A 26,478-nucleotide genomic window follows, 5' to 3' on the forward strand; every position below is an offset into this window, starting at 1 on the left:
CAACAACAACGGCAGACTCTGCTACCAATCCTGGGACCTTTCTCCTCACTTGCGCAGAGTCGAGCGTAGGGCCACCATCAGCTTTGGAGAGCGGTCACTCAAAGCCATTGGATGCATGGCAAAGCACCTGGATTAACCCTTCGGGTCGTGGTTATGCTCCAGGCACCAAAGAGACATGAGGTAACAATCTGCCATGGACATCACCCGATGATCAGATCCACAGGGCTTGAACCGGCCTTTCTGGGGGACATCCTTGAAGCACCAGAAGTAGAACACTAAAAAAAAATCTTCAACAAAAAGTAGAAAAAAAGACAGCAAAAAACAAAATGACTGAGAGGAAGCTCACTTCAGATCAGTGCTTTTTGGCGCGGAAAGAAAAACTGATGTCAGCACGCTGGGTTGGCTCCTATAAGGGAACCGCAGAGTCATCCAGCGTGGACAATGCCGACGACAGACGTGGAGCCGATCGATGTCACCTAACGTACGCAGGGGTACTGCTCACAAAAATCTTCTGACACCTGGGAGAAATTAAAATGTAAGGAATCTGCAACTAGAAGTCTCTATCAGATAAAGATTAACATACCTATTTTCAATAACAACCTGTGCCATGTATAGAATAAAAAGTTCTCATGTTTAAATACAAAGCTGTGGACACAAAAATATGATTTAAAAAATGTAAATACTAACTCACTGCTACCTATGTTGCGGTAATGAAAGAACGATTTAATTGAATTTGTGAATGTTTGGTTGAGGAGCAGCTTTTAAACATAATGCAAGGGGTTTGTTCTCAGTACTCCCCATAATTTAAGAGACTGGTGCAATGATAAGGAACACAATTAGCAGGAAATATGGCAAGTATGAAGTAATGCATAGGCTGGCCCGGCTCCTATATGTTGGTAGTGGCTGTGGAGGAGGCCTAGGCCAAGCTGACCCGGAAAGACGGGAGGGGCAGAAAGTTCAGTTGGCTGGTCAGACACTGTCTTGTACAGCATGTTGTGGTCGTTGACAAAAAAAGGGAGCAAAGCTCTGGTTTTACATATAGTTGCAGAGCAAATTAATGACATCAATATACTCCTTAATAGTGTTGACAAAACTGCCTTTGATTTAGGGACTTGAACCCTAGTCTTGCTGGGCAAAAATATGATTGATTTCAGTTTTAAGCAAGGGGCAATCTGGTAAAACATTAGTTCTGCCTTACTTTCACCTTTCTACAAAGGCCACTGGCAAAGTAAAACAGTTTTAAATTAAAACTGCATTACATATAAGGAGAGGATGGGCAGGAGAAGGCAGGTGCGAAAGATACATTGCTTCAGAATAAATGTTAGCAAAGGCACATATTTTACTTTTGCTAAATTTCTTTTCCAAACATTTTTGGACCAAATAAATTAAAGTTAAACTTTTTTTTAACATTTTTTTAAACTTGCACACATTCAATTCCAACACTACAGGGCAGGATTATGCACAGCAATTGTATCTACAGGAAAACATGCCTCTAACAAAGGTTTGCACCTTTTATTTCTTTCTCCTAAGACTTTACCCTTTTCATAAGTTCTACTGTTAATAAGGACCATTCTAGAAGATATCTAGAATCGCCGAGCATCATATACTCTTCAAAATAAGGGCGGAGAGTACTACTAGTTCATTACTAGAAGCAAAAATAAAGAAACACAAATATAATAAACGTATGCCCTAACATAAGATTCACCATAAGGCAGTGGAAAGTGTCAGGGAAAATGTCTGTGTTCAACCCCACAAGCTCACCAGGCTCACTAATACATTCAAAATGAATTCCTGTAAGCCTAAAGCTCAACAACCATCTGAACTGGGTTGGTTATGGATGCATATGTTCCAGGCATGGATATATAAAAATATATACATATACAAAATATAACCAAGCAGAACTAGCACTCTTCCTTTAACATTGACATGGCAGAGTGAGTCAATTATAATAGGGATGGTATAGTTGTATATAATAATACAATAATTATATATGTATAATTTGAAATTAAGAGGCTAAAAGAAGAGCCAGAAAGATATAGGAAATATTACTTACCTAGTAAGCATCTGTTTGTGCCATGCAGTGCTGAAGAGTCACACGCTTTGCATAATCCTGCCATCTAGTTTTGGATCTGAATGTGTGTTTTCCTTCAAAGTAGTCTTTCAAGTCAGAAGGTAGAGTGATTCCACCTCCTCTGTGATACTGCACGTGGGCACTGATTCCATTGCTAGACTGTTTTCACGCAGGTGCATGAGAATGGAGTGTAGAGTAAGTATAAGTAATGAGATGTACATGTGAAAGTGTGAGAAAACAACTGCAGTGGCCACAGGTGTCTGGGGAGGAGGGTGGGCACATGTGAATTCACAGCACAACATTCCACGAACAGATCTTACAGGGCAAGTAACATTTTCAGTTTGAGGCAGGTGTGGCTGTTGGCACACATTCTTTGCATAGACTGTAAAACAGTTCCCTTCAGAAGCGGTGACTAACCTGTGGGTGTTGCAGTTGGCTGAAAAAGCATACGTAGCACTGCCTGGCCTACATTGGCTAGTCGACATGCTAAAACATTCAGCTCTAGTGGTAGGCCTACAGGCTTCTTTTAGAATTGTTATACATTCAGGTGGCAAGTTAAGATAACCAAACTATGACCTCGCTAAGTTGAGAGCCTTGGGATCTGGGTGTCTGAACTCTCCATGGTTGTGAGTGAGAAGCTTCTTGTGGGAAACAACATTGAGGTCTAAGAGTTGTGAAACAGGGTTGGGCGAGCCTCCGTGGGAGCTGTTTGGATCATTGTGAGAGACATCTGCCTGAGCTTCTGAGTCAAAAATGGAAGGAGAGGAGGAAACCGGGTTGGCAAGCCTCTGTCGGAGCTGTTTGGATCATTGTGAGACCCCTCTGCCTGAGCCTCCGAGCCAAAAATGGAAGGAGAGGTAGGGGAGGAAAAGCATAGGCAAACATCCTTGACCAACTCATCCATAGTGTTGCCCTTCGATAGTGGATGTGGGAACTTGGAGGTGAAGGTTAGGGATTTTGCAGTTTCGGCGGTCGCTAACAGATCTATCTGAGGGAACCCCCAACTGTGGAAGTATGGGAGAAGGACTTGTGGGTGGAGTTCCCATTTGTGCATGGTTGTTGTCTGTACCTGGGAGATATTCTGGCAGCAGGTGAGTGGTGTGATGTAGTGCCCATTTCCAAATGATTTTATTTTAGATTTGATTTCAAATTTGTAAATCACTCGATTACCCAGAAGTGTGTCGGCGCTGCTTCTGTTTGGAGGTAAAGATTGGTTGGTTATTGAATGAAGAGCCAGGTTTTTAAGGATTTCCTTAAGAGGAGGAGGTTAGGGCTCCTCTTCAGTGACCAAAAAGGGAGTTCCATAGTTTAGCAGTGACCCTTATGAAGCTTCTTCCTCCCCAGGAGGTTTTTTTAAACTTAGGAACAACCATAAATTTGACTGTCAAGGAGCAAATCATTCTTGAAGGAGTGCAACAGGCAAATTGGTTCTCAGATATTCAGGATCAGAGTTGTGCAGAGCTTTAAAGGTAATGTAAGGAAAGAGCCATGAATTTTATCCCCTTTTTTATAGGCAGCCAGTGAAGCTTGACTAATGCCTGAGATGCAGATTGGTGTTTAGGGATCTCCAGTAAGAGGCAAGCTGATGTGTTCTACAGTATCTGTAGTTTGTGGTGGAATCTGTTCTGTGCATTCAGAAAAACAGCATTGCAGTAATCCAGTTTAGACACGGCAAGTGTGGGCACAATGGTGTATGGAAGTTTACAGGGAATAAGAGGACCCACTTTCCAGATACTCAGTTTTCTTCACTCTGAAGATTAAGTTACGGTGCTAACATGATCTCCAAATGCCAGCTTGTTGTCAAATAATCTCCAAAGATTTCTGACTTTCTTCATTGGAGTTGGTAGTGAGGTCAGTTCTTGTGGCCACCAGATGGGTGTCTAGAAGGAGATATCGTTGCCTAGGGGATGAACCTCCTTCTTCCCCGGGGTTTAATTTGAGACAGTTGGCTTTCATCCAATTGTCTGTTTCATGCAGCTGTTAAATCTGATCGCTGTATTGTCTAGCTTGCTGGATATTGAGACACAATTTGTGTATCGTGAGCTTAAGAGACAACTGAGACACCAAAGGATTTGAAGAACCTAGCCAGTGAGTTGACGAATAGATTAAAAAGAGTAGGGCTCAGCGAGGAACCCTGAGGCAACCCGTATGGAAGATAGAACGTATCCGAAGCAAATTCGCTCATGGCCACAAATTGTTCCCTCTCAGAAAGAACAATATTTCAGGAGAGTAAGAGCAGATTCCCTAATGCCTAGTTTGAAAAGACAATAAATAGGTTGTGACTGACCGTATCAAATGCCACTGAGTGATCCAACGGGATAAGAGAGGCCTTGCCTCCCTTGTCAAGTGTGGACTTCAGTTCTTCTGCTGCAACAATTATTGCTGACTCAGTGATATAAGCACCTCTGAGTTCAAATTACATACAGTCCAAAAGACTATTAGCTTCTAGGAATGAGGTTAGTTCAAGATTTATTGCTTTTCCCATAATTTTAACTGGAAAAGGGGGATGGGAGATTGGTCTCTAACTGCTAGGATCTTGTGGCTTATGGCTAGGTTTCCTTAAGAGTGGAAGAATCAAAGCTCTTTTCCATTCTAGAGGAAAATAGTCCATTTTATGTCATTGAAGAGTCCGACAAGATGATTACTTATAATCTCAGGAGCAAGATGCATAAACATTGGCGTACACAAGTCCAGAGGAGAGCCTGTCTTAATTGCCTTAGTTAGGCTTAGTACTTGCTCAACCCTGAGCAGGGAGAAGGTTTTTAGGGCTGGAGGGGAAATGTCCTTCACTTTATCCCAGAAGAACTCAACCATAGTATTTCAGAAGGTTTGGCTATAGTTGTTATTACTTTTCTCAGGCAAGTTTTTCTGTTGACTGTGCTGAATACTGAATGACTTTGGGAGAGTTTTTTGAGTTTTGTAATTTATTGGTAAAAAAAAATTTTTTAACCTATAGATCAGTGCTTTATAATCGGCAACCAGCTGTCTGTAAGTTTCTTTTCTTCTGGATCATATTTTTTCTCCACTTGCGTTACTGTATCCTACGGAGCGGTTTCTGCGCTCTGAGCTTGTCCGAAAACCAAGGTTCTGATGGTGTAATTCTCCTGTTAGTTTACTTTTCAGGTGCAAGTGAGTCTATTGCCGAACCTATCCATGAAGTGTAGGTCGAAATAGCAGATTCAAGATCCTTGACAATATGGGCTTGGAGCTGAACAACCACGTATTCAATTCAGAAGAATCAATTTTGTGCCAGGAGTGACCCTTACCAACTGTGGGGGTGTTCTCACCTCTCAATAGTGAGCAAGGTATCTTAAAGTCAAACAAATTCTCTGTGGTCAGACCACGTTAGTGGTTGTGAGACAGTGAAACGAAGGGAAGGACTGTCAGAGAAAATGCCATCTAACGTATGGTTTGCAGCATGAATAGGTGCATTCACAAGATGGAGAAGACCTGGGCTGACCATAGGACTAGTAGTTCTGTATACTTAACACTATTTTCTAAGTGATAATTAATAAATCCTAGAACTGTAATGTTTGAAGAAACTGGACTTGATTCCAGCAGTGGACTGAGGGCCTGCACAAAGGAAACCCTAGGGCCAGGTGGACGATAAAGCAATAGTCCTTTAAACTGTTGTCTGCTGTTCCAAATGACCTGTGATAGACCGGATAATTGTGGAGAACGAGTCGCCCCCGTTTTTGTACATAGTAATGGCTGATGTGTTGTCTGTCCAGACTAGGACAACCTTGTGAATGAGGTGAAGAACAAATGCTTTTAAGGCTAGGTGAACAGCTTGAAGCTCTTGGTAGCTGATCTGGAGACCTCTGTGTTTTTTGTTTCATATATCCTGCATCGTATGACGGTTGTTGAGATGTGCACCCCCAACCTGTGAGTGATGTATCCGTAGTGACAGTGAGTTTGGGAACAGGGTCTAGAAAAGGCTTCCCCTTCAACAGACTGCTGGGATTCTACCATTGCAGAGAAGGACGAGTCTGGCGGTCTATACACACTAGATCCTCTAACTGACCCTATGATTGAGACCACTTTCATGCTAATCTCTCCTGTAACTAGAACATGTGCAATTGGGCATGGTGTACCATGGCGATGCAGGAGGCCATCATCCCTAAGAGAAGCATAACTGTTCTCAATGTGGGAGGGCATGTCAGCCACCACAAGTATTAGACATATCCTAGAGAGAGACCTTACGCAACAAGAGGAGCAACGGGCGACTATGGAGAGAACCCTGCCGGACCAGCCAGTGCTGTGCCTGACCTGAAGAAAGTCCAAAAACGAGTTCTGTCATGTGTTACACCCATAGGCAGAGATTGCAGAGGTAAGGGACAAGGAGGGCAAATTGCTGGCCAGACTGGTACAGCAAGAACACTGCACTGACCCAATACTACAGATTAAAGACCCAATGGGGCGCGTAATGCGCAAACAGGCAATTAATGAAACACTGGTGTGCAATCTTTGTGGAGTATATGGCTTGCTTGAGTCTGTTTCGCCGTCTGCGGTGTAGGCGTATCTAGACTTGAAACTGCTGCTGCGACTTGAGGAATCTGAGCAGGCTGAATTAGAGGCCCCCCTCACTAATCAGAAAATCCTACAGCCCACAGATTTCCTTAAAACAGCAAAGGCTCTGGGTGGGGATGGTCTACCCGCTGAGGCTCTACAAGGCTCTACTGAAGACCATGATGGAAAAACTGCTTCTAGTATATATGGAGGCCTTGGACTGAGGAGTACTACCTACCTCTATGAGAGAAGCGCATAGCATACTGATACCCAAACCAGGGAAAGACCCGTTGGACGCAGCTTCCTATCACCCTCTATCGACTAAATGTAGATCAAAAGATGCTAAGGGAAATATTGGGGAAATGCTTACTCCACCACCTTCAAGGCTGGCCCACCCCGACCAGTCAGGATTTATACCCAGCAGAAACACCCTTTGCAACTTGCAATGATTGTCACATTTGAAGCCTAAACCCAACCTGGAACAAGACCAGTATGCTCTTGCATTTTTACATACAGAAAAAGCATTGACTCAGTTAGCTGGGAGTACGTCTGGCAAGTTCTTGACAGGGTGGGACTGGGTCCCAGATGTACTGCCTGGGTGGGACTGCTCTATACCCAACCGCTGGTGAGGGTATGCATTGGGGGCATGGTCTGGGATTAGATCTAGCTACGGTGGGTTACTAGACAGGGGTGCCCCACTGTACCCTTTATCGCTCGCCCTGGCGATGGAATCGGTGGTGTGCAGGCTGACCGGGGTGCTGCATGGCTGGGGGATACCAGTGAGACTTAGACACCGCACGCACGCCGTTTGTTTGGCTTTCCTGACTCTCGGGACTGTGAGAGGACAGGTGATCGGGCTTATCAGGGCCCTGCCACATCCAATTCTCAACACTTTGGATAGTTGGCTTATACAACCTGTTCATCATACAGGACCGACTATTTTCCTTTGAATAGAGACATTTTTTGGACTCAGTAACTCATCCAGTTACATGCCTTGAAAAAGTCCGGTTGGACGAAACACGTGTTGGCTGTCTCTGAAAATTTATGTGTTTACTTTTTCTAACATAAGGAATTAAAAAAATTGGGATTCTTGCATACTGTGACTTATCTTTTGGAGTGCCCTGGTACTTTCTGTTTTCTATTTGTAGACTTACAACTCACTTTGTGTCATCATTGGTGGATGATGCCATTATATACCTGGGGCAACCGGACATCTCAGCCCCAATTCTGTTGAATGCGATGGCAGAATTTGGTGAGATCTCTGGCCTTCATGTCAACCACAAGCCTGCCTTGTCTATGTTAGGTCAAATAAGCAATCTGTAGGCTGATCGGCTCCATGATTCGGGTATACCTTGGAGAGGTAACAGTGTTTGATATTTGGGTAAGCACATTACAGATGCACATAGCAGTCTCACCCCCTGAATATGGAGAGGGTACTCACCAACCTCAAGCCATCCATTGTGTTTTGGAATTCCCTTAATCTCTCCTTGATGGTGAAGACTACATTAATCAAAAGTTCTTCTTACCACAATGCCTTTATGTATTACTGGGCACTATTCATGAGATCTCGGGGGAAGGGTGTGTTTCAGGAATTGGATTAGCTTCTTATAGAACTGCTGTTTGCAGGGAAACGCTGCAGAATTGGACAACTGCACTTGGCACTTTGAGGCTAGAGTGGGACAAGGGGCGATGGAGGTCCCTGACATCGAATTATACTGCTACACATCTCATCAGCAGCATTCAGTACACTGGTTTGACGATGATCCCAACTTGGAGCTATCTCTGCTGGACAGCACTACTGGTGAATTAGGATCTCTGCTGCTACACGGCGTGAGGGTGCCCAGGAATTTGCCACATGTGCCGACCCCTGTGTGCAGGAACTGGGAACAAGCTGTGCGTGGGGTGCACCATATTTAGAAATATGGCACATCAGACCTTTCGTGCAAATTGCCTAAATACTGTCGGTGACTAGGTGGCGAGGGGTGTAACCTTAGCAGATCTATATCAGTCATGCCAGTTCATCTCTCTTCTGGAGGCAATCACCTCTTTTGGGGTGGGTAGAGGCCAGTTTCTTCAATACACCAAAATAGCGGCCACAGCTAGGGAGATTTGGCCTGGATTCCCAGACACCCAATCACACCCAGACTATGGTGGCATTGTTGTTGCTAGGGGGGTGGGGAGTAGGAAACTTATCACTAACATATACCATGCATTAGGGGCAGGCAAACCAGGGACCACCCTCAGGGTGGAAGACATGGCTCAACGACTAAGTGATTACCCTATAACATGGAGGGGTGCAGGAGGTCTTGACAAACTTGTGCTTCAAACTCGATCAATACAATGTGATTCATGTCACCTACCTCACACCCAAGTGACTACATAAGATATACCCCCACAAAAAGTGCAGAATGTCCACAATGTTGGAATACACCAGCAGATTTCATTCATATGATATAGACCTGTCCAACTACAGACTACTAGGACACGATCTTTGACCACTTACACAGGTCGACTGAATGACCACAAACATGGGAACTTAAAACAATACTTCTGGGACCAAACGTAGATGGCAAAAACAGAAGCTGAGCAGAAAAGTCACATTGCTGGGCTTGACCCTGGCCAAAACACGGATGGCCATTAGGTGGCTGAGCCCAACACCTCCACTGACAAACAATTGGTTACAGAACATGACGGAATGGGCTGGTGCTGAGGAGACCCATATGAAAAGAGTCAGACGAGACAAAGTAGCGGATGATCTGTTTGCATGGGCAGCCTTGATAAATCCTGCAGACAACACACCTACTACCCCGACAGATATTCCTACTGATACTGTCAGATACAGTGATCTAAGTAAGGGGGGCGGGAGAGAGATTGTTTAAATTTGTTATGGTGGTTAACATTTACTGCACTGCTCGAAGTGGGCAATGTAAAGTTTTGACTTTCACAAACAATATCCTGAAGCCTGTGAATTAGCTCTTCTGTGGGCACTAGTGATTACCAGTGAGTCTGGTGGTACATGTCCTCTAATGTATTTAGGATCTGAAGGAGAGGGTTTATATTTTTTGTCAGCCCTTACAGGGTCTTTGAAAATGTGACCTGTGTGGTGCAACATTCCTTCAAGCACTAGGTAGGTATTGCAGCAGCGGTGGTAAGGGTGGTGGAAGGGGCAAAGGACTAGTGGCTTCGTCCATTTTCTTTCCTTTCAGTGGAGCAGAGAAATAAATAGCTTCTTGAAAATCAACAGTCTCTGTTTGAAGATGGTGGTATTGTAGTTGGAGGCTTAGCCAGAATATGTCCAATCTGAGACTGAATCTGTATTTGTTGCTGATGAGAGTCCCATTTCTCCTGGAATTTATGGAGAACAGGCTCCACTGGTGTTTTGATGGCCTTTTTCTGAGTTGGCATGGAAGTTTTCGAATTAGAGCCGTGCATCCGTTTTGGTGCCAACGTTCCACTTGGTGTCCAAGAGGTGGATGATGTTGGTCGGCTAGGCACGGATAGGTAGGTAGGTGCAGAGGCTGTCAGTGCTGAAGGCTTTGGCTTATGTTTCAGCGCCAAGCCGGGGGGCCAGGCATCCAAACTTGGCTCTCGGGGTCGACCATGGCCTACAGGCAGTGGCAGTCGGAAGGTCTCGTTGGAGAGGTGCTGTTTTTTTTGTTTTTTTTAAATGTTCAACATGGGGTGGAAGGGGGTACAGTACTCACTGTTCGAGTCTTCAGTGTGAGGTCAGTTATTGCAAATTCGAACTCCGAGTCGGATTAGGAGATGGTCTCGACAGAGAACGCTTCTCCTTCTGCCACCAAAGCTTCACGTGGTGGTCTTCACAGATGTATTCCTCCCCAAAGTGTTCAAGAGTGCCCTCAGTTGTCTTCCGATGCATCTCAAGACGGTGTGTGTGCCCAACAGTTTCAGAGTTTTCTTTGAGCTGTAGGATCGACAGGCATTCCAATCCGCCGTCCTTTGTTCCAGTGACAAACACAGGTTATAGACCTGATGGGAGTCGGCCCGTGCATACTTGGCGTGACAGCAAGGGCAGGAACAGAAAGGCATCCGCCCCAGTACCAGGAGAGTATTTTATGGAGGTCCTGCTGGAGACTAAGTACGAAGGCCCCAAAGGGTGAGGGCCAGTCGGGTGCCTTGACTGAAGCATATCGGCGAGCGGTTATCCCGCGATACACAGATGAGGGAAGTGTGATTGAAACAATACCGACAAGGGTTAGAGTGTATTAGGAACCCAAGAGATCGATGAGGATCTTGACCTGGACTGGAAGCACACACATCTGAACCAGACAGCGGAGAGAACACAATCTAACAATGGAGCCAATGCAAATGGGTATCACCACCAAGAAGCAGTCGCTGCTCTACCTCACAACCCAAAAGACTTCTTCAAAGAAAAACAACCAGCACCCATTCGGATCCAACACTAGATGGCAGGAGTATGCAAAGACCATGTATCCACAGCCGCACATGCCTCAAACATACTTTTTTGTTGTCTTGAGCAGTGTAAAACATACCACACATATTGCTCGGCTAGTTTTTCAGTTATTATCTGTTTGATGTATCATTTTCTAAAAATATCTTTCTAAATGAATTTATATTTGTACTTGATTGAAATTATATATATTTATAATAAAGGTATAAAGAAACAAGATGTAATCTATAGATATTCTTGTTGAGATTCCCAATATTTAAACATTTTTTGAATGTCATGTACAGATATCTATAATGATTAAAAAGCATCCACCTTCATGTTTAGTAGGCCAGTCCTATTTTAGGAGGCTAGATATTTATATAACCTCTCTCGGTTGGTATATGGATTCAGCATTTTGTTTAAAGTTATTTAAATAAGGGAGGTCTGTGTGAAATTTATCGATGTAAATGGAGGAATTGTCTAATCTCCAAAAATCATTTCCTGACTTATACATTCTCCTTGACCTAGTTTTGATGATGCATATCCTTGTTCCCCCAATGAGAAGTGCAGGTGCACTCCCTTGCAACGCTCTCTATCTGGAAAAGTTGATTATATTTTAGGGCCTTTAACGGTGACCTTACATGTTCTGTTTCCCTGATTTCCTTTGTGAGGATATCCTCTGTGCTTTGTTCATCTCTAAAGTCTAGAGCTTAAATTTCAGTTGACTAGAGATGAATTTCTCAATATATGGTCTGCCATCCTCTCCTTTCAAATCCTTAGGAAGAGATAAATTGTGTCAGTTTTAATCTTCAATATTAGTAATGCCCACAAGTGGTATACAAAGTGGTTGTAATATCACCAAGGTAGTTCTAGATGCTATAATTGATTTAGAATTATATGCAGCTTAAAACTTCCAGGCCGTATGCTCTTACATTCAAATGAGCAATTTCTTTGCTAATTGAGGAAGTATTACTTACCATCTGCACCTCATGTTTATCTGATCTCTTTACTTTCAAGTGGGAAGGTATCAAGAGATGGTGATTCTTCACTACTATTCTTTATTCAGTGTTGAGGCATGCAAATCATCAAACTGATGCCTTTTAACTGTGATCTGTTCATTTTCCTTCCTTAATTAACACCAATTGAGTTAAACACACACTGGTGTGATTAAAGTGAACTTGAGAAAGACTGACTTAGGTTTACCACACAATCACAAAACTGCTAGAGAAAGGGAGAACAAGACAGCCAATAATTAATATGATTCTTTCTGTTACAGAACCAGAGACAGGAATATCAAAACAATCGCTGGATAAACATGCCACTGTAAGATGTCAGTACTATTAACTGTAGCACTCTCCACAGGCTGATTCAATAGATAAAAATCAATAAACGAAGACTATTACTTTGAATGAGCAAAACAGACCTTACACTACTGTCAGAGGTTTGAATGCTCAGAGTGTAAATCATATATGACATTTTCTTTTAAAACTGCACAACATTTCAGGCTTGTATAGTATTAAAAGAAGAATTTACTCTCCACCAGCAATCATTACCTGTATTGTGTGACACAACAGCCCATACCCAGAGAGGCAACAGCTTCTGTTGTACATAGAAGGTAGGAAAGATGCCCAATCCTTCCCTTCATCAATGATTGTATGCATCTCTTCAAAATTTCATTGGCAAAGTGTAAAAAGGCTAGGCACTGTCCTGGTGCAAACCTCAAAGATCAAACAGGAATCAAGGATACTCAGTGAGACCATCTGTAAAGGGCTCTGACTATGTCAAAAAGCACCATAAACCAGTAACGCCTAGCAAAAGAAACAGCAAAGAGACCAAACACAACTCTTATCCAGGGAATCCCAACAGCAATCATGCCTCACTTATGTCTGCAAAGTTCCTGTACCACACAAAAGACTCACCTTAGCAATAAATCTGCAGTCACAACATGAAGCACCCACAGGCCTCTCAAGTGTCAGCTAAAGGTTCAGGAAGCTTTCTATACTCCAGTAGGTTTCTAGTGCCAAGACTGAGCAGTAGGTACAATTCACATCAACTTTTGAACTGTATAGGAAATATAATGAGGTAGCTAGGTCTGCACATGTCTGAAAATGATGGGATTGCAAGAGCTCAGCAATCAGGTAATTATTATAAACCGCTCTTGCACCACCCATTTTTTTTAATTGTGAAATATGCATATATTAATATTTTACACAGACCAGCAGTAACATATCTATTTTTATATGGTTACAACTACAGACAACATATACCATACTTACATACCATACCAGACACTTTTAGAAGTGTATTGCACTCCGAACCGACAACAACACAAAAAATGATGCAAAGATTGATGTGTTTATGGGAACTGATCTCTTTACAAAAGTGCAAGGAATGGAATGTGCACTTAAAACACTTATGCTGTGTTTGGAGGTAATCCTGAATCATCTGACACCCAATTACCAGCTGAACTAGGATTACAAAAAAACACCACCCTTGAACTTGTTCGCCTTGCTTAATTTGCGGTGCAAACAAAATCCATAATCATGAGAAACCTGTGGAAATCCATGTAAAAACAAAGATTTCTGCATTGAATCTTGGCATCCTTCAGGAAATTCAACTTGAAGAAATGGTGAGCCCCAATATTTCCCCAGGCAGAAACATGGAGTCAGTTTCACTGAAAAATAAGGATGAGGACCATAATACTTTTCAGAGTTAACTAGAGATGAAAAATAAAAATACAGACAGACCCATATTAAAAGCAATATGGGTAACTGACAGTTGTCGCAATACTAACATGCAAAACAGAGGAGTATTTGATAAATGAACAAGTTACTTTACCTTCAGTAGCCCTCTTGCTGGTGGATACTCTACCCAACTGCAGACTCCTTACCTTGTGAATACCTCTGGTACTAGACTGGTTCTGGGGATTTTTCTCAGCAATTCCCTTGTATACTAAGAGGTGGAATTGTGCGGTTCCCAGTCAGGTCCATCCTGCCTTGGAAGCGACGTTAGGGCCACTTTAGAGTGTTGATGTCAGTTTCTTTCTCATATTTGTCAGCGCCGTTGGACATGTAACCTTCAATCATCAGATTTTGCCAGTGTGGAGATGTCTAGATGGAATCTTTTTTTTACTATGGTGGGTCTGTTAATGAGTCAGACCACAAAATCCTGCAGGACCAAACGGGCAAAAAGACTCTCCGACTGGGACCTGGCGATCCAAGCAATAGTGTAGCCTAAACGTATGAACTGACACCCTCGTAACAGACTTCCAGATGTCTAAAACCGGCAGTCCTCACGCCAGCACAGTATGGCAGCCTTGGCACAGGTGGAATGAGCTGCAGACTTGATGCAAAGTACAATCCATCTGGAGATCGTCCGTATCTGTACTGCCTTTCCTTGCTTTGTTCCAAAAAACCTAATGAAGTGTTGATTGCACACTGTATGGCATTTGGTGCGATCAATGTAGATGTTGTGGGCTCTCTTAGGGTTTAATCAATGGAATCTTTCCCCCTCCTTGAATGGAAGAGTGGCAGCAAAAAACGCTGGTAGGGTGATAGTCCAAAGTGGAAGGGCATGACAACTTTTGTAAGGGATGCCACATTAGTCAGTAGCACTAGCTTGTTTGGGAGGATGGTGGAGTACTGCTGTTGGAGAGAAAGTGACTGTACCTCAACTCATGAGACAAGCTAACGTGACCAATATGAAGAACACTGTCTTCAGGGTACATGCAGTTTCAAAATGGATGCACTTTAGAAATGTGAAAATAAAATGTATACCCCTGTGAGGCACCACAAAAGGTTTGGAGGAAATATGTGGGTCAACCCTATGAAGACAAGCACCACGAAAGGTGACTTAAATAGACAGCTAATCAGTTAACTACAGTTAGGTTGATAAGGCCAACAAATAACCTTTAACTGTCACCACAGCAATGTCTTGTTGGGCCAACGAAAGGGAAAAAGAGGATGTGAGATAACGGCTTGCAGGTCTGGATATGCCTATAAGCACATCACACAAACCTTTCCCACCGTCTCGATCAGATGGTTCTGCTGGAGGGTGGCCTGAACAAGATTTACTACATCTTTCATCGTCTCCTCCCACACCTGGATGGAATTCAAGAGTTTCCTCCTTGGAACTGAGCCCACTGAGACTTCAGCTCACACTGCAGAGCCTGCATGTGCCACCTGGTGTGGTTCACAAGCAGGGTGTAGGAAGCCACGAAGTAGCTTTCACTGACATCCAGGTCAAGGATCATCAAGATCATACACAGAATATCTTCTGCTCCTTGAGGTGGAGGGAAGTCTCAAAGTAGCAACATATCCAGGATGGCTTAAATGAAAGGGAGCTTCTGTGAATGGGTTTGGTGTGACTGACACATTGACAGTAAATCTCAGGGATGTCAAAAGGTCATCTGCAGGTTGTTCCTGGCCTTTTGAGGTGAGGCCACCTTTAACAACCAATCGTTGGATGTATGGGAAGACAAGCATTCCCAACCTTCTGAGACGAGCAGCAACCACCATCATCACTCTCAAAAACACTTGAAGGGTACTGGTGAGGCCAAAGGGGAGCAAAGAGAACTAAAAGTGCTTGTGGCCTACCTGTAGTGTCTATTGGATAGCAAGACAGGGATGTGGAAATAGGCATACTGATAATCCAATGCCACCAAAGAGCCACCTGGATTCGGGGCAGACAGAACTTGGGCCAAAGTGAGTATTCTGAACGTATCCTTCTTGAGGAAGAAATTCAGGGGGCAGTGGACTAGGATAGGATGAAGTTCTCCTTCCTTCTCTGGCAGCAGAGAGTAAGGGGAGAAGTAGCCAGACATAACCTTTGATGTCAGTACCCTCCATAGGGGCTACTTCTCCATGGAAGCATAAAAAACCTGTTGGCGAATGGTCAAGTGATCCTCCATAAGATGCTGTGGTGTAGATGGCACATATAAGAGAGGTGGACAGGAAGGGGAGAGCATAATCGTAATGGACAATTTGAAGCACCCATCTGTCTGATGTGATGGGTTGTCACTTATACAGCATCTAACAAGATGACAATGCACCGCTGAGGACAAACTAAAGATGTTTTGAAGCAGCTGCAGTAGGGGTGCAGTGGGCTTTTGGCCAGTTTGTTGCCCACGGTGGCCTTGATGCTTTTGGCTGGATACCAGAACTCTACCTCAGAAGGCCTTGGAGGTCCGGTGCAGAGAAATTCTGCCAGGAAATCTGCTGTATCCCTCTTGTATCTCACTTCCGAAACATAAAAAGGGCAAATATTGTTGGGGAAAGTACTGTATGGGTGGTAGAAGGTCATTAGAGCACTCGGTTACTTTGTTTTCTTTGACGTGCTTTAACTCCAAGTCTGTCTTGCCTCCAAAAATCTGAGTGCAAATGGAATGTCCATGAACAACTGTCGGACATCACTGGAGATCTTATCCATGTTGACGCTGAAGGACTTCAATGGAACCAACTGCTTAACCTGATAGTCAGTTGTGTGCAGACTGGGCCTGATCACGTGCTTTATCACGTCTTGATCATCCTGAATTATTTGTTGGAGGTTTGCACAAAAGTCATCAGGCAAGATATCGCTCACCATGTCCCACAACTTGTGAGTAAATCCCCAGGAAGCAACTCATACTGACAGAGCTAATGGCAAAGTATGCTGAGGAGAACATCTGTCGCCCAAATACCTTCATGTGTTTTAACTCTGTCTGGTGGAAATGGTCGGATACACACTTGGGTTAGTTGACTGATGGAAGCCTGAACTATAAGGCTCTTTGCTGTTGAGTGCTCAAGGAGGAAGGGTTGGTACCCCCAGAGATGGTATCTGCCATTGGGCTATTTGTCATTTATAAGATGAAGAGCCTTAGCCTGGCTTCGCCGAGATGCTTAGAGGGTAACTGTGATTAGCCTTACTAATGGAGGCAATGGTTAGAAAGAGGTCTGGACTGGCTATGTCAGCACATCTGTTTTAACATCAATTGAGGGATCTTGGAGGTCAAGAACTTCTGCAACTCCTCTAATTACCATGGAGAAAAGGCATGTTCCTCCATAGAAGGCCCAAGTAGAGAACCTAGGCCAGATTCCGGAGAGGTGTCAATGCTATTGGACTCCTGGAGGTTCAGAAAAAGATTTTCGTTGTCAGAGACTTGCGCTTTGTTACTTCCATCATTGCCACACGGCTTCAGGACTGAGAATCTATGTGGCAGTGGAAGCGTATCGGAATGGGGCTGCGAAAGAGATTGAGTTGAGCGCAAATTCGATCGAGGTTGCAGGCGGACTCGCTTCCAAGTCTAAAAGAACTGCGGTTTAGCCCTCAGGCTTCAGGCTGCATCAATTACAAAGTTGACACAAGGAAGGAGTGTGGTATTAAGTGCCAGAGAAGGAGTCAGGGCAGGTGTCAGCCCTAGAGTTAGGCAAAACCCTGGAGTGATGTGGAGAGGCGCAGTTGGCACAGGGAATGGATCTGCCAGTGGTAAGCCAACAGGATGCCTCCTTGGATCCATGTAGTCTGAAAGCGCACCCAGGGAGCTCCAAAAGGGTACCAAAAATTAATCCAAAATCTGCTGTAGCATTGCCGAAGTGCCTTGGAACTCTGGCAGGAACAGTGAAAGACTCAGGTCTGTGGCAGTCATCCTAGGTCTGGAGGTGCTAACGTCTATGTCCTCAACTTTGATCGGCCCTTCCTATGGGGCTCGGTGACAGTTTGGCCTTGTGATCACAGAAGGCGTTCAGGTTAATTTGAGTTGTAGCCTGCCTTCAAGTTATGCGCGGAGATAAGAAACCAGAGACAGACCACGTGCAGGTCCGTTAATGACATCTGTTTTTGGCGATCGTTTCAGTGTTGGAACACAGTCTTTTTAGAGGAAGATATATCCCTTACACACTGGAAACATAGAGAGCATTTTCTGTCAAGTGACAGAAATCAAGAAAACAAACTCCAGATCTGCGTAGAAAGACACAGAAAAAAAGGAACAGAAGTTGACACACACAGTTGGCGACTATACTGTGCCCCAATATCACTTCCGGGGGGACGAACCAGGTGCACATTTGCATGATGCCACTGACCGGCGTGTGAGGGAACTGCTTAGAAAAATCTCTGGATCCAATCTGACACCTAGGGGTTTTCACAAGGTGAGGAATTTGCGGTTAAAAGTTTCCATCAGAAATTATAGTGACAAACATTTTATTTACCTTCACTGCTACATGAAGCTTTGCTGTTTTCTTTGAAGGTCCGGATGCTTCATATACTGTAGAGTCAACATCTACTGACATTGTGAAAACCGGTGCATGAACAGGACCAGACTGTGAAAGAAGCTTATACTGAAGACCAGGCCTGATTTGGTTCAATCTCATTAGTGCATTCATTGGCTGGTTGGCATCTATTGCTTTGCTGTCTAATATTACTAGAAAGAAAAGTAAAAAGATCAAGTTTCAGTTGATGAAATACAACAGAAGGCGTTTCACCATTCATAAAAACTATCCAGACACACACATCAATTTAGCAGCATACGTAAATTACGTACCTGAGACAGTAATTCACTGGCATGGGTAATCACCCCTAAGCAAACAATACAGGGAGTGCAGAATTATTAGGCAAGTTGTATTTTTGAGGATTAATTTTATTATTGAACAACAACCATGTTCTCAATGAACCCAAAAAACTCATTAATATCAAAGCTGAATATTTTTGGAAGTAGTTTTTAGTTTGTTTTTAGTTTTAGCTATGTTAGGGGGATATCTGTGTGTGCAGGTGACTATTACTGTGCATAATTATTAGGCAACTTAACAAAAAAAAATATATACCCATTTCAATTATTTATTATTACAAGTGAAACCAATATAACATCTCAACATTCACAAATATACATTTCTGACATTCAAAAACAAAACAAAAACAAATCAGTGACCAATATAGCCACCTTTCTTTGCAAGGACACTCAAAAGCCTGCCATCCATGGATTCTGTCAGTGTTTTGATCTGTTCACCATCAACATTGCGTGCAGCAGCAACCACAGCCTCCCACACACTGTTCAGAGAGGTGTACTGTTTTCCCTCCTTGTAAATCTCACATTTGATGATGGACCACAGGTTCTCAATGGGGTTCAGATCAGGTGAACAAGGAGGCCATGTCATTAGATTTCCTTCTTTTATACCCTTTCTTGCCAGCCACGCTGTGGAGTACTTGGACGCGTGTGATGGAGCATTGTCCTGCATGAAAATCATGTTTTTCTTGAAGGATGCAGACTTCTTCCTGTACCACTGCTTGAAGAAGGTGTCTTCCAGGAACTGGCAGTAGGACTGGGAGTTGAGCTTGACTCCATCCTCAACCCGAAAAGGCCCCACAAGCTCATCTTTGATGATACCAGCCCAAACCAGTACTCCACCTCCACCTTGCTGGCGTCTGAGTCGGACTGGAGCTCTCTGCCCTTTACCAATCCAGCCACGGGCCCATCCATCTGGCCCATCAAGACTCACTCTCATATCATCAGTCCATAAAACCTTAGAAAAATCAGTCTTGAGATATTTCTTGGCCCAGTCTTGACGTTTCAGCTTGTGTGTCTTGTTCAGTGGTGGTCGTCTTTCAGCCTTTCTTACCTTGGCCATGTCTCTGAGTATTGCACACCTTGTGCTTTTGGGCACTCCAGTGATGTCGCAGCTCTGAAATATGGCCAAACTGGTGGCAAGTGGCATCGTGGCAGCTGCACGCTTGACTTTTCTCAGTTCATGGGCAGTTATTTTGCGCCTTGGTTTTTCCACACGCTTCTTGCGACCCTGTTGACTATTTTGAATGAAACGCTTGATTGTTCGATGATCACGCTTCAGAAGCTTTGCAATTTTAAGAGTGCTGCATCCCTCTGCAAGATATCTCACTATTTTTGACTTTTCTGAGCCTGTCAAGTCCTTCTTTTGACCCATTTTGCCAAAGGAAAGGAAGTTGCCTAATAATTATGCACACCTGATATAGGGTGTTGATGTCATTAGACCACACCCCTTCTCATTACAGAGATGCACATCACCTAATATGCTTAATTGGTAGTAGGCTTTCGAGCCTATACAGCTTGGAGTAAGACAACATGCATAAAGAGGATGATGTGGTCAAAATACTAATTTGCCTAATAATTCTGCACTCCCTGTATTCCTATATAAGCAGAGCATTCCAGATTCCTTTACTTAAAAAGATTAAACTATTACTGATAGTTTATAAAAATGTACGCTTATGTTCTTGCTGCAGAAAGAAATTGTGGGATTAAGGACAAATCTTTTATTCAAGATCAGCAAATCTCAATTCCTTTAAAAGACAACGGTTGTAATCCTGTGTAATTTAGTTGTCTCAAGATTTCATTATATATATATATATATATATATATATATATATATATATATATATATATATATATATATATGGAAAATGTCACTTACCCAGTGTACATCTGTTCATGGCATTAGTCGCTGCAGATTCACATGCTGGGAACATCCCGCCATCTGGTGTTAGGCTCGGAGTGTTACAAGTTGTTTTTCTTCGAAGAAGTCTTTTCGAGTCACGAGATCGAGGGACTCCTCCCATTTCGGCTCCATTGCGCATGGGCGTCGACTCCATCTTAGATTGTTTTCCCCCGCAGAGGGTGAGGTAGGAGTTGTATATGCTAGTAATAGTGCCCATGCAATGGAGTGAATACGTATGTACATAATGTAGTTTAAAGTAATATATATATTTACAAATATACAGATGTTCAAGATCAACTTCTAAACGGCTACAGGCTCCCGGGGAGGCGGGTGGGCGCATGTGAATCTGCAGCGACTAATGCCACGAACAGATGTACACTGGGTAAGTGACATTTTCCGTTTGGTGGCATGTGTAGCTGCAGATACACATGCTGTGCATAGACTAGTAAGCAGTTATCTCCCCAAAAGCGGTGGTTCAGCCTGTAGGAGTTGAAGTTGTCTGAAACAATGTTCGTAGTACTGCTTGGCCTACTGTGGCTTGTTGTGCCGTTAGCACGTCTACACAGTAGTGTTTGGTAAATGTATGAGGCGTAGACCATGTAGCTGCCTTACATATTTCTGTCATTGGAATATTTCCTAGAAAGGCCATGGTAGCACCTTTCTTTCTAGTTGAGTGTGCCTTTGGTGTAATAGGCAGTTCTCTTTTAGCTTTAAGATAACAGGTTTGAATGCACTTAACTATCCATCTAGCAATGCCTTGCTTAGAAATTGGATTTCCTGTATGAGGTTTTTGGAAAGCAATAAATAATTGTTTTGTTTTGCAAATTAGTTTTGTTCTGTCAATGTAGTACATTAACGCTCTTTTGATGTCCAATGTATGTAGTGCTCTTTCAGCTACAGAGTCTGGATGTGGGAAGAACACTGGTAATTCTACTGTTTGATTTAAGTGGAACGGTGATATGACTTTTGGTAAAAATTTAGGATTTGTTCGTAGAACTACTTTATACTTGTGTATCTGAATAAATGGTTCTTGTACGGTAAACGCTTGAATCTCACTTACTCTTCTTAAAGATGTGATGGCAATTAAAAATGCAACTTTCCATGTTAAGTATTGCATTTCACAAGAGTGCATGGGCTCAAAAGGTGGACACATGAGTCGTGTTAAGACAATGTTGAGGTTCCATGAAGGAACTGGTGGTGTTCTTGGTGGTATAATTCTCTTTAGACCTTCCATAAATGCTTTTATGACTGGTATTCTAAATAGAGAAGTTGAGTGCGTAATTTGCAGGTAAGCTGAAATTGCTGTAAGATGTATTTTAATGGAAGAAAAAGCTAGCTTTGATTTTTGCAAATGTAGTAAGTATCCTACGATGTCTTTGGCAGATGCGTGTAAGGGTTGAATTTGATTATTGTGGAAGTAATAGACAAATCTTTTCCACTTATTTGCATAGCAATGTCTAGTGGTAGGTTTCCTAGCTTGTTTTATGACCTCCATACATTCCTGTGTAAGGTCTAAATGTCCGAACTCTAGGACTTCAGGAGCCAGATTGCTAGATTCAGCGATGCTGGATTTGGGTGTCTGATCTGTTGTTTGTGTTGCGTTAACAGATCTGGTATGTTTGGTAGTTTGACATGAGGCACTACTGAGAGGTCTAGTAGTGTTGTGTACCAAGGTTGCCTTGCCCATGTCGGTGCTATTAGTATGAGTTTGAGTTTGTTTTGACTCAGCTTGTTTACTAGATATGGAAGGAGTGGGAGAGGGGGAAAAGCGTAAGCAAATATCCCTGACCAACTCATCCATAACGCATTGCCCTGAGACTGATCTTGTGGGTACCTGGATGCGAAGTTTTGGCATTTTGCGTTTTCCTTTGTTGCAAATAGATCTATTTGTGGCGTTCCCCAACTCTGGAAGTAAGTATTCAGTATTTGGGGGTGAATCTCCCATTCGTGGATCTGTTGGTGATCCCGAGAAAGATTGTCCGCTAGCTGGTTCTGAATTCCTGGAATAAATTGTGCTATTAGGCGAATGTGGTTGTGAATCGCCCAATGCCATATTTTCTGTGCCAGGAGACACAACTGTGTTGAGTGTGTGCCTCCCTGTTTGTTTAGGTGATACATCGTTGTCATGTTGTCTGTTTTGACAAGAATGTGTTTGTAGCTTATTATGGGTTGAAATGCTTTCAGCGCTAGAAATACTGCCAATAGTTCTAAGTGATTTATGTGAAACTGTTTTTGGTGAGTGTCCAATTGTCCTTGGATGCTGTATTGATTGAGGTGTGCTCCCCACCCTATCATGGAGGCATCTGTTGTTATTACGTATTGTGGCACTGGGTCTTGGAAAGGCCGCCCTTGGTTTAAATTTATACTGTTCCACCATTGAAGCGAGGTGTATGTTTGGCGGTCTACCAACACCAGATCTAGAATTTGACCCTGTGCCTGTGACCACTGTGATGCTAGGCACCGTTGTAAGGGCCGCATGTGCAACCTTGCGTTTGGGACAATGGCTATGCATGAGGACATCATGCCTAGGAGTTTCATCACCTTTTTGACTTGTATTTTTTGATTTGGATACATGGCCTGTATTACATTGTGAAATGCCTGAACCCTTTGTGGACTTGGAGTGGCAATCCCTTTTGCTGTGTTGATTGTCACCCCTAAGTATTGCTGTGTTTGACACGGCAGAAGGTGTGACTTTGTGTAGTTGATTGAGAAACCTAGTTTGTGTAGGGTTTCTATGACATACTTTGTGTGTTGTGAACACCTTTCTAGAGTGTTGGTTTTGATTAACCAATCGTCTAGGTACGGGAACACATGTATTTGCTGCCTTCTGATATGTGCAGCTACGACTGCTAGGCACTTTGTAAAAACTCCTGGCGCAGTTGTTATTCCGAATGGCAACACCTTGAATTGGTAATGTGTTCCTTGGAATACAAACCTTAAGTACTTTCTGTGTGAAGGATGTATCGGTATATGGAAATATGCATCCTTTAGGTCTAGTGTTGTCATGTAGTCTTGTTGTTTGAGTAGTGGGATTACGTCTTGTAATGTCACCATGTGAAAGTGATCTGATTTGATGTAGGTATTTAATGTTCGGAGATCTAATATAGGTCTCAGAGTCTTGTCTTTTTTGGGTATGAGAAAGTACAGAGAGTAAACTCCTGTTCCTTTCTGGTGTTCTGGTACTAATTCTATTGCTTCTTTTAGTAGTAATGCCTGAACTTCTAGTCCTAGAAGATCTATATGTTGTTTTGACATATTGTGTGTTTTCGGTGGCACTTTTGGAGGGAATTTGAGAAATTCTATGCAATAACCATGCTGGATAATTGCCAGTACCCAAGTGTCTGTTGTTATCTCCTCCCAATGTTTGTAAAATTGTCTTAGTCTCCCCCCCACAGGTGTTATGTGTTGGGGATGTGTGACCTGGAAGTCACTGTTTGTTTTGAGGGGTTTTGGGGCTTTGGAACTTCCCTCTATTTTTTGGGAATTGTGCCCCTCTATATTGCCCCCGAAAACTTCCCCGCTGGTATTGGCTTTGATAAGTGGGCCTTGTTGTGAGGTTGTGGCCTCTGTAGGTTGACCTCGAAACCCTCCCCTAAATGGTGTTTTGCGAAATGTGCCTCTGCTTTGTGGGGAGTAGAGTGCGCCCATGGCTTTTGCGGTATCAGTATCTTTTTTTAGTTTTTCAATAGCAGTGTCGACTTCTGGCCCAAACAACTGCTGTTCATTAAAGGGTTATGTTCAGCACGGCTTGTTGTATTTCCGGCTTGAATCCTGACGTACGCAACCATGCATGTCTCCTTATTGTTATTGCAGTATTTACTGTCCTTGCAGCTGTATCTGCTGCGTCCATTGATGACCGTATCTGATTATTGGAGATACTTTGTCCTTCTACCACTTGTTGTGCCCTTTTCTGGAACTCTTTGGGTAAGTGTTCTATGAAATGCTGCATTTCGTCCCAATGAGCTCTATCGTATCTTGCCAAAAGTGCTTGTGAATTGGCAATACGCCATTGGTTTGCTTCTTGTGCTGCAACTCTTTTACCCGCAGCATCGAATTTGCGACTCTCCTTGTCTGGAGGTGGTGCATCTCCCGAGGTATGAGAGTTTGCTCTCTTGCGAGCTGCCCCAACAACCACAGAATCCGGTGTTAATTGCTGCGTAATATAAACAGGGTCTGTTGGTGGTGGCTTATACTTTTTTTCCAACATGGAGTTATGGCTCTGCCTTTAACAGGCTCCTGAAATATTTGTTTTGAATGTTTTAGCATTCCTGGGAGCATAGGTAAGCTTTGGTATTGGCTATGAGTGGAGGAGAGTGTATTAAATAAAAAGTCATCCTCAATTGGTTCTGAATGCAAGGTGACGTTATGAAACGCAGCTGCCCTTGAGACCCCCTGCGTGTAGGATGTACTGTCTTCAGGTGGCGACGGCCTTGTAGGGTAACAGTCTGGGCTGTTATCTGATACAGGAGCATCATAAAGGTCCCATGCATCAGGATCATCTTGACTCATTGCAGTATGAGTCGGAGATTGCATCAGTGGTGGAGTGGCTACCGGTGATGTGTGCATTGATGGTGGTGGAGATGGTGGTGGAGTTGTTTGTCTTGTCACCTTTGCCTGTGGCTGCTTGTCCTTTTCTTGAAAGGCAAGTCTTCTTTCCATCTTAATTGGGGGAAGAGTGGTTATCTTCCCTGTGTCTTTTTGAATGTGGAGCCTTCTTTAAGTGTAGTCTGGCTCAACAGATTGAAGTTCCTCTCCGAACTTATGTCCTTGCATCTGGGAGGACAATCCCTGTTCCTCTGTGTAGGAACCTGTTTTCGGTTCCGATGCTGGATGTTTCGGAATCGAAATCTTTTCGGTCGCCTTTTTGGGCTCCGAGGCAACCTTCTTTATTTTCGGCGTCGTGGTTTCTCGAAGCCGAACCATTTTGGTGCCACTCTCTCGGTGCCGAATCTGTTCGGGGCCGGTGTCTCGGGTCCGAGATTGCTGTGTGCCGGTATCTCGACCGGAGTCCGATGACTTCGCCACATGCACGCCCTTTTTCGGTGCCGATGATAGGTCACCTATCTTTCGGGTTAAGCCATGGCCTGTTGGCGGTGGCGTCCCCTGGGCTTTTGTTGTCTTCTCGTGAGTTTTATGTTTCGATGTCTTACTCACGGTTTTCGGCGTTTCCTCGGGATCGAGCTCGTCCAAGTCCGATTCATGGATGGAGAAGCTTTCTTCTTCCTCCTCGAAACGCCCTTGTCCTGTCGGCGCCGACGCCATCTGCAGTCTTCTTGCTCTTCGGTCTCTTAATGTCTTCCTCGACCGAAACGCTCGACAGGCTTCACAGGTATCCTCCTTGTGCTCTGGAGACAGACACAAGTTACAGACCAGATGCTGATCTGTATATGGATACTTGTTATGGCATTTTGGGCAGAAGCGGAATGGGGTCCGTTCCATCAGCCTTGAAGAGACACGTGGCCGGGCCGACCAGGCCCCGACGGGGGGATCGAAAAAACCCCGAAGGGCCACCGGAGCTCTTCAAAAGTCGGTGTCGATCTGTTATAACAAACCCGATACCGAACGCAAACAATACCAACGATTTTTCCGAGATTCTAACTAACTTTCCGACCCGAAACACGGAGCGAAAAGGAACACGTCCGAACCCGATGGCGGAAAAAAAACAATCTAAGATGGAGTCGACGCCCATGCGCAATGGAGCCGAAATGGGAGGAGTCCCTCGATCTTGTGACTCGAAAAGACTTCTTAGAAGAAAAACAACTTGTAACACTCTGAGCCCAACACCAGATGGCGGGATGTGCACAGCATGTGTATCTGCAGCTACACATGCCTCCAAACATATATATATATATATATATATATATATATATATATATATATATATATATATATATATATATACGGAAAATGTCACTTACCCAGTGTACATCTGTTCGTGGCATGAGATGCTGCAGATTCACATGCTGTGCACGTCCCGCCATCTAGTGTTGGGCTCGGAGTGTTACAAGTTGTTTTTCTTCGAAGAAGTCTTTTCGAGTCACGAGATCGAGGGA

General features: G+C 43.6%; 1 protein-coding gene across 4 annotated transcripts in view; it reads right to left on the reverse strand.

Moving 5' to 3' along the window:
• STRBP (spermatid perinuclear RNA binding protein) overlaps nt 1–26,478 on the reverse strand; it is a 451,011-nt gene that overhangs the window by 160,176 nt on the left and 264,357 nt on the right. For all 4 annotated transcript variants that reach the window (XM_069241550.1, XM_069241553.1, XM_069241551.1 and 1 more), the window contains one exon: nt 18,173–18,384. In XM_069241550.1, the coding sequence (XP_069097651.1) occupies nt 18,173–18,384 (212 nt within the window). The remainder of the gene's footprint in view (nt 1–18,172; nt 18,385–26,478) is intronic.

This window comes from Pleurodeles waltl, chromosome 6 (genome assembly GCF_031143425.1).
Source record: "Pleurodeles waltl isolate 20211129_DDA chromosome 6, aPleWal1.hap1.20221129, whole genome shotgun sequence".
NCBI lineage: Eukaryota > Metazoa > Chordata > Amphibia > Caudata > Salamandridae > Pleurodeles > Pleurodeles waltl.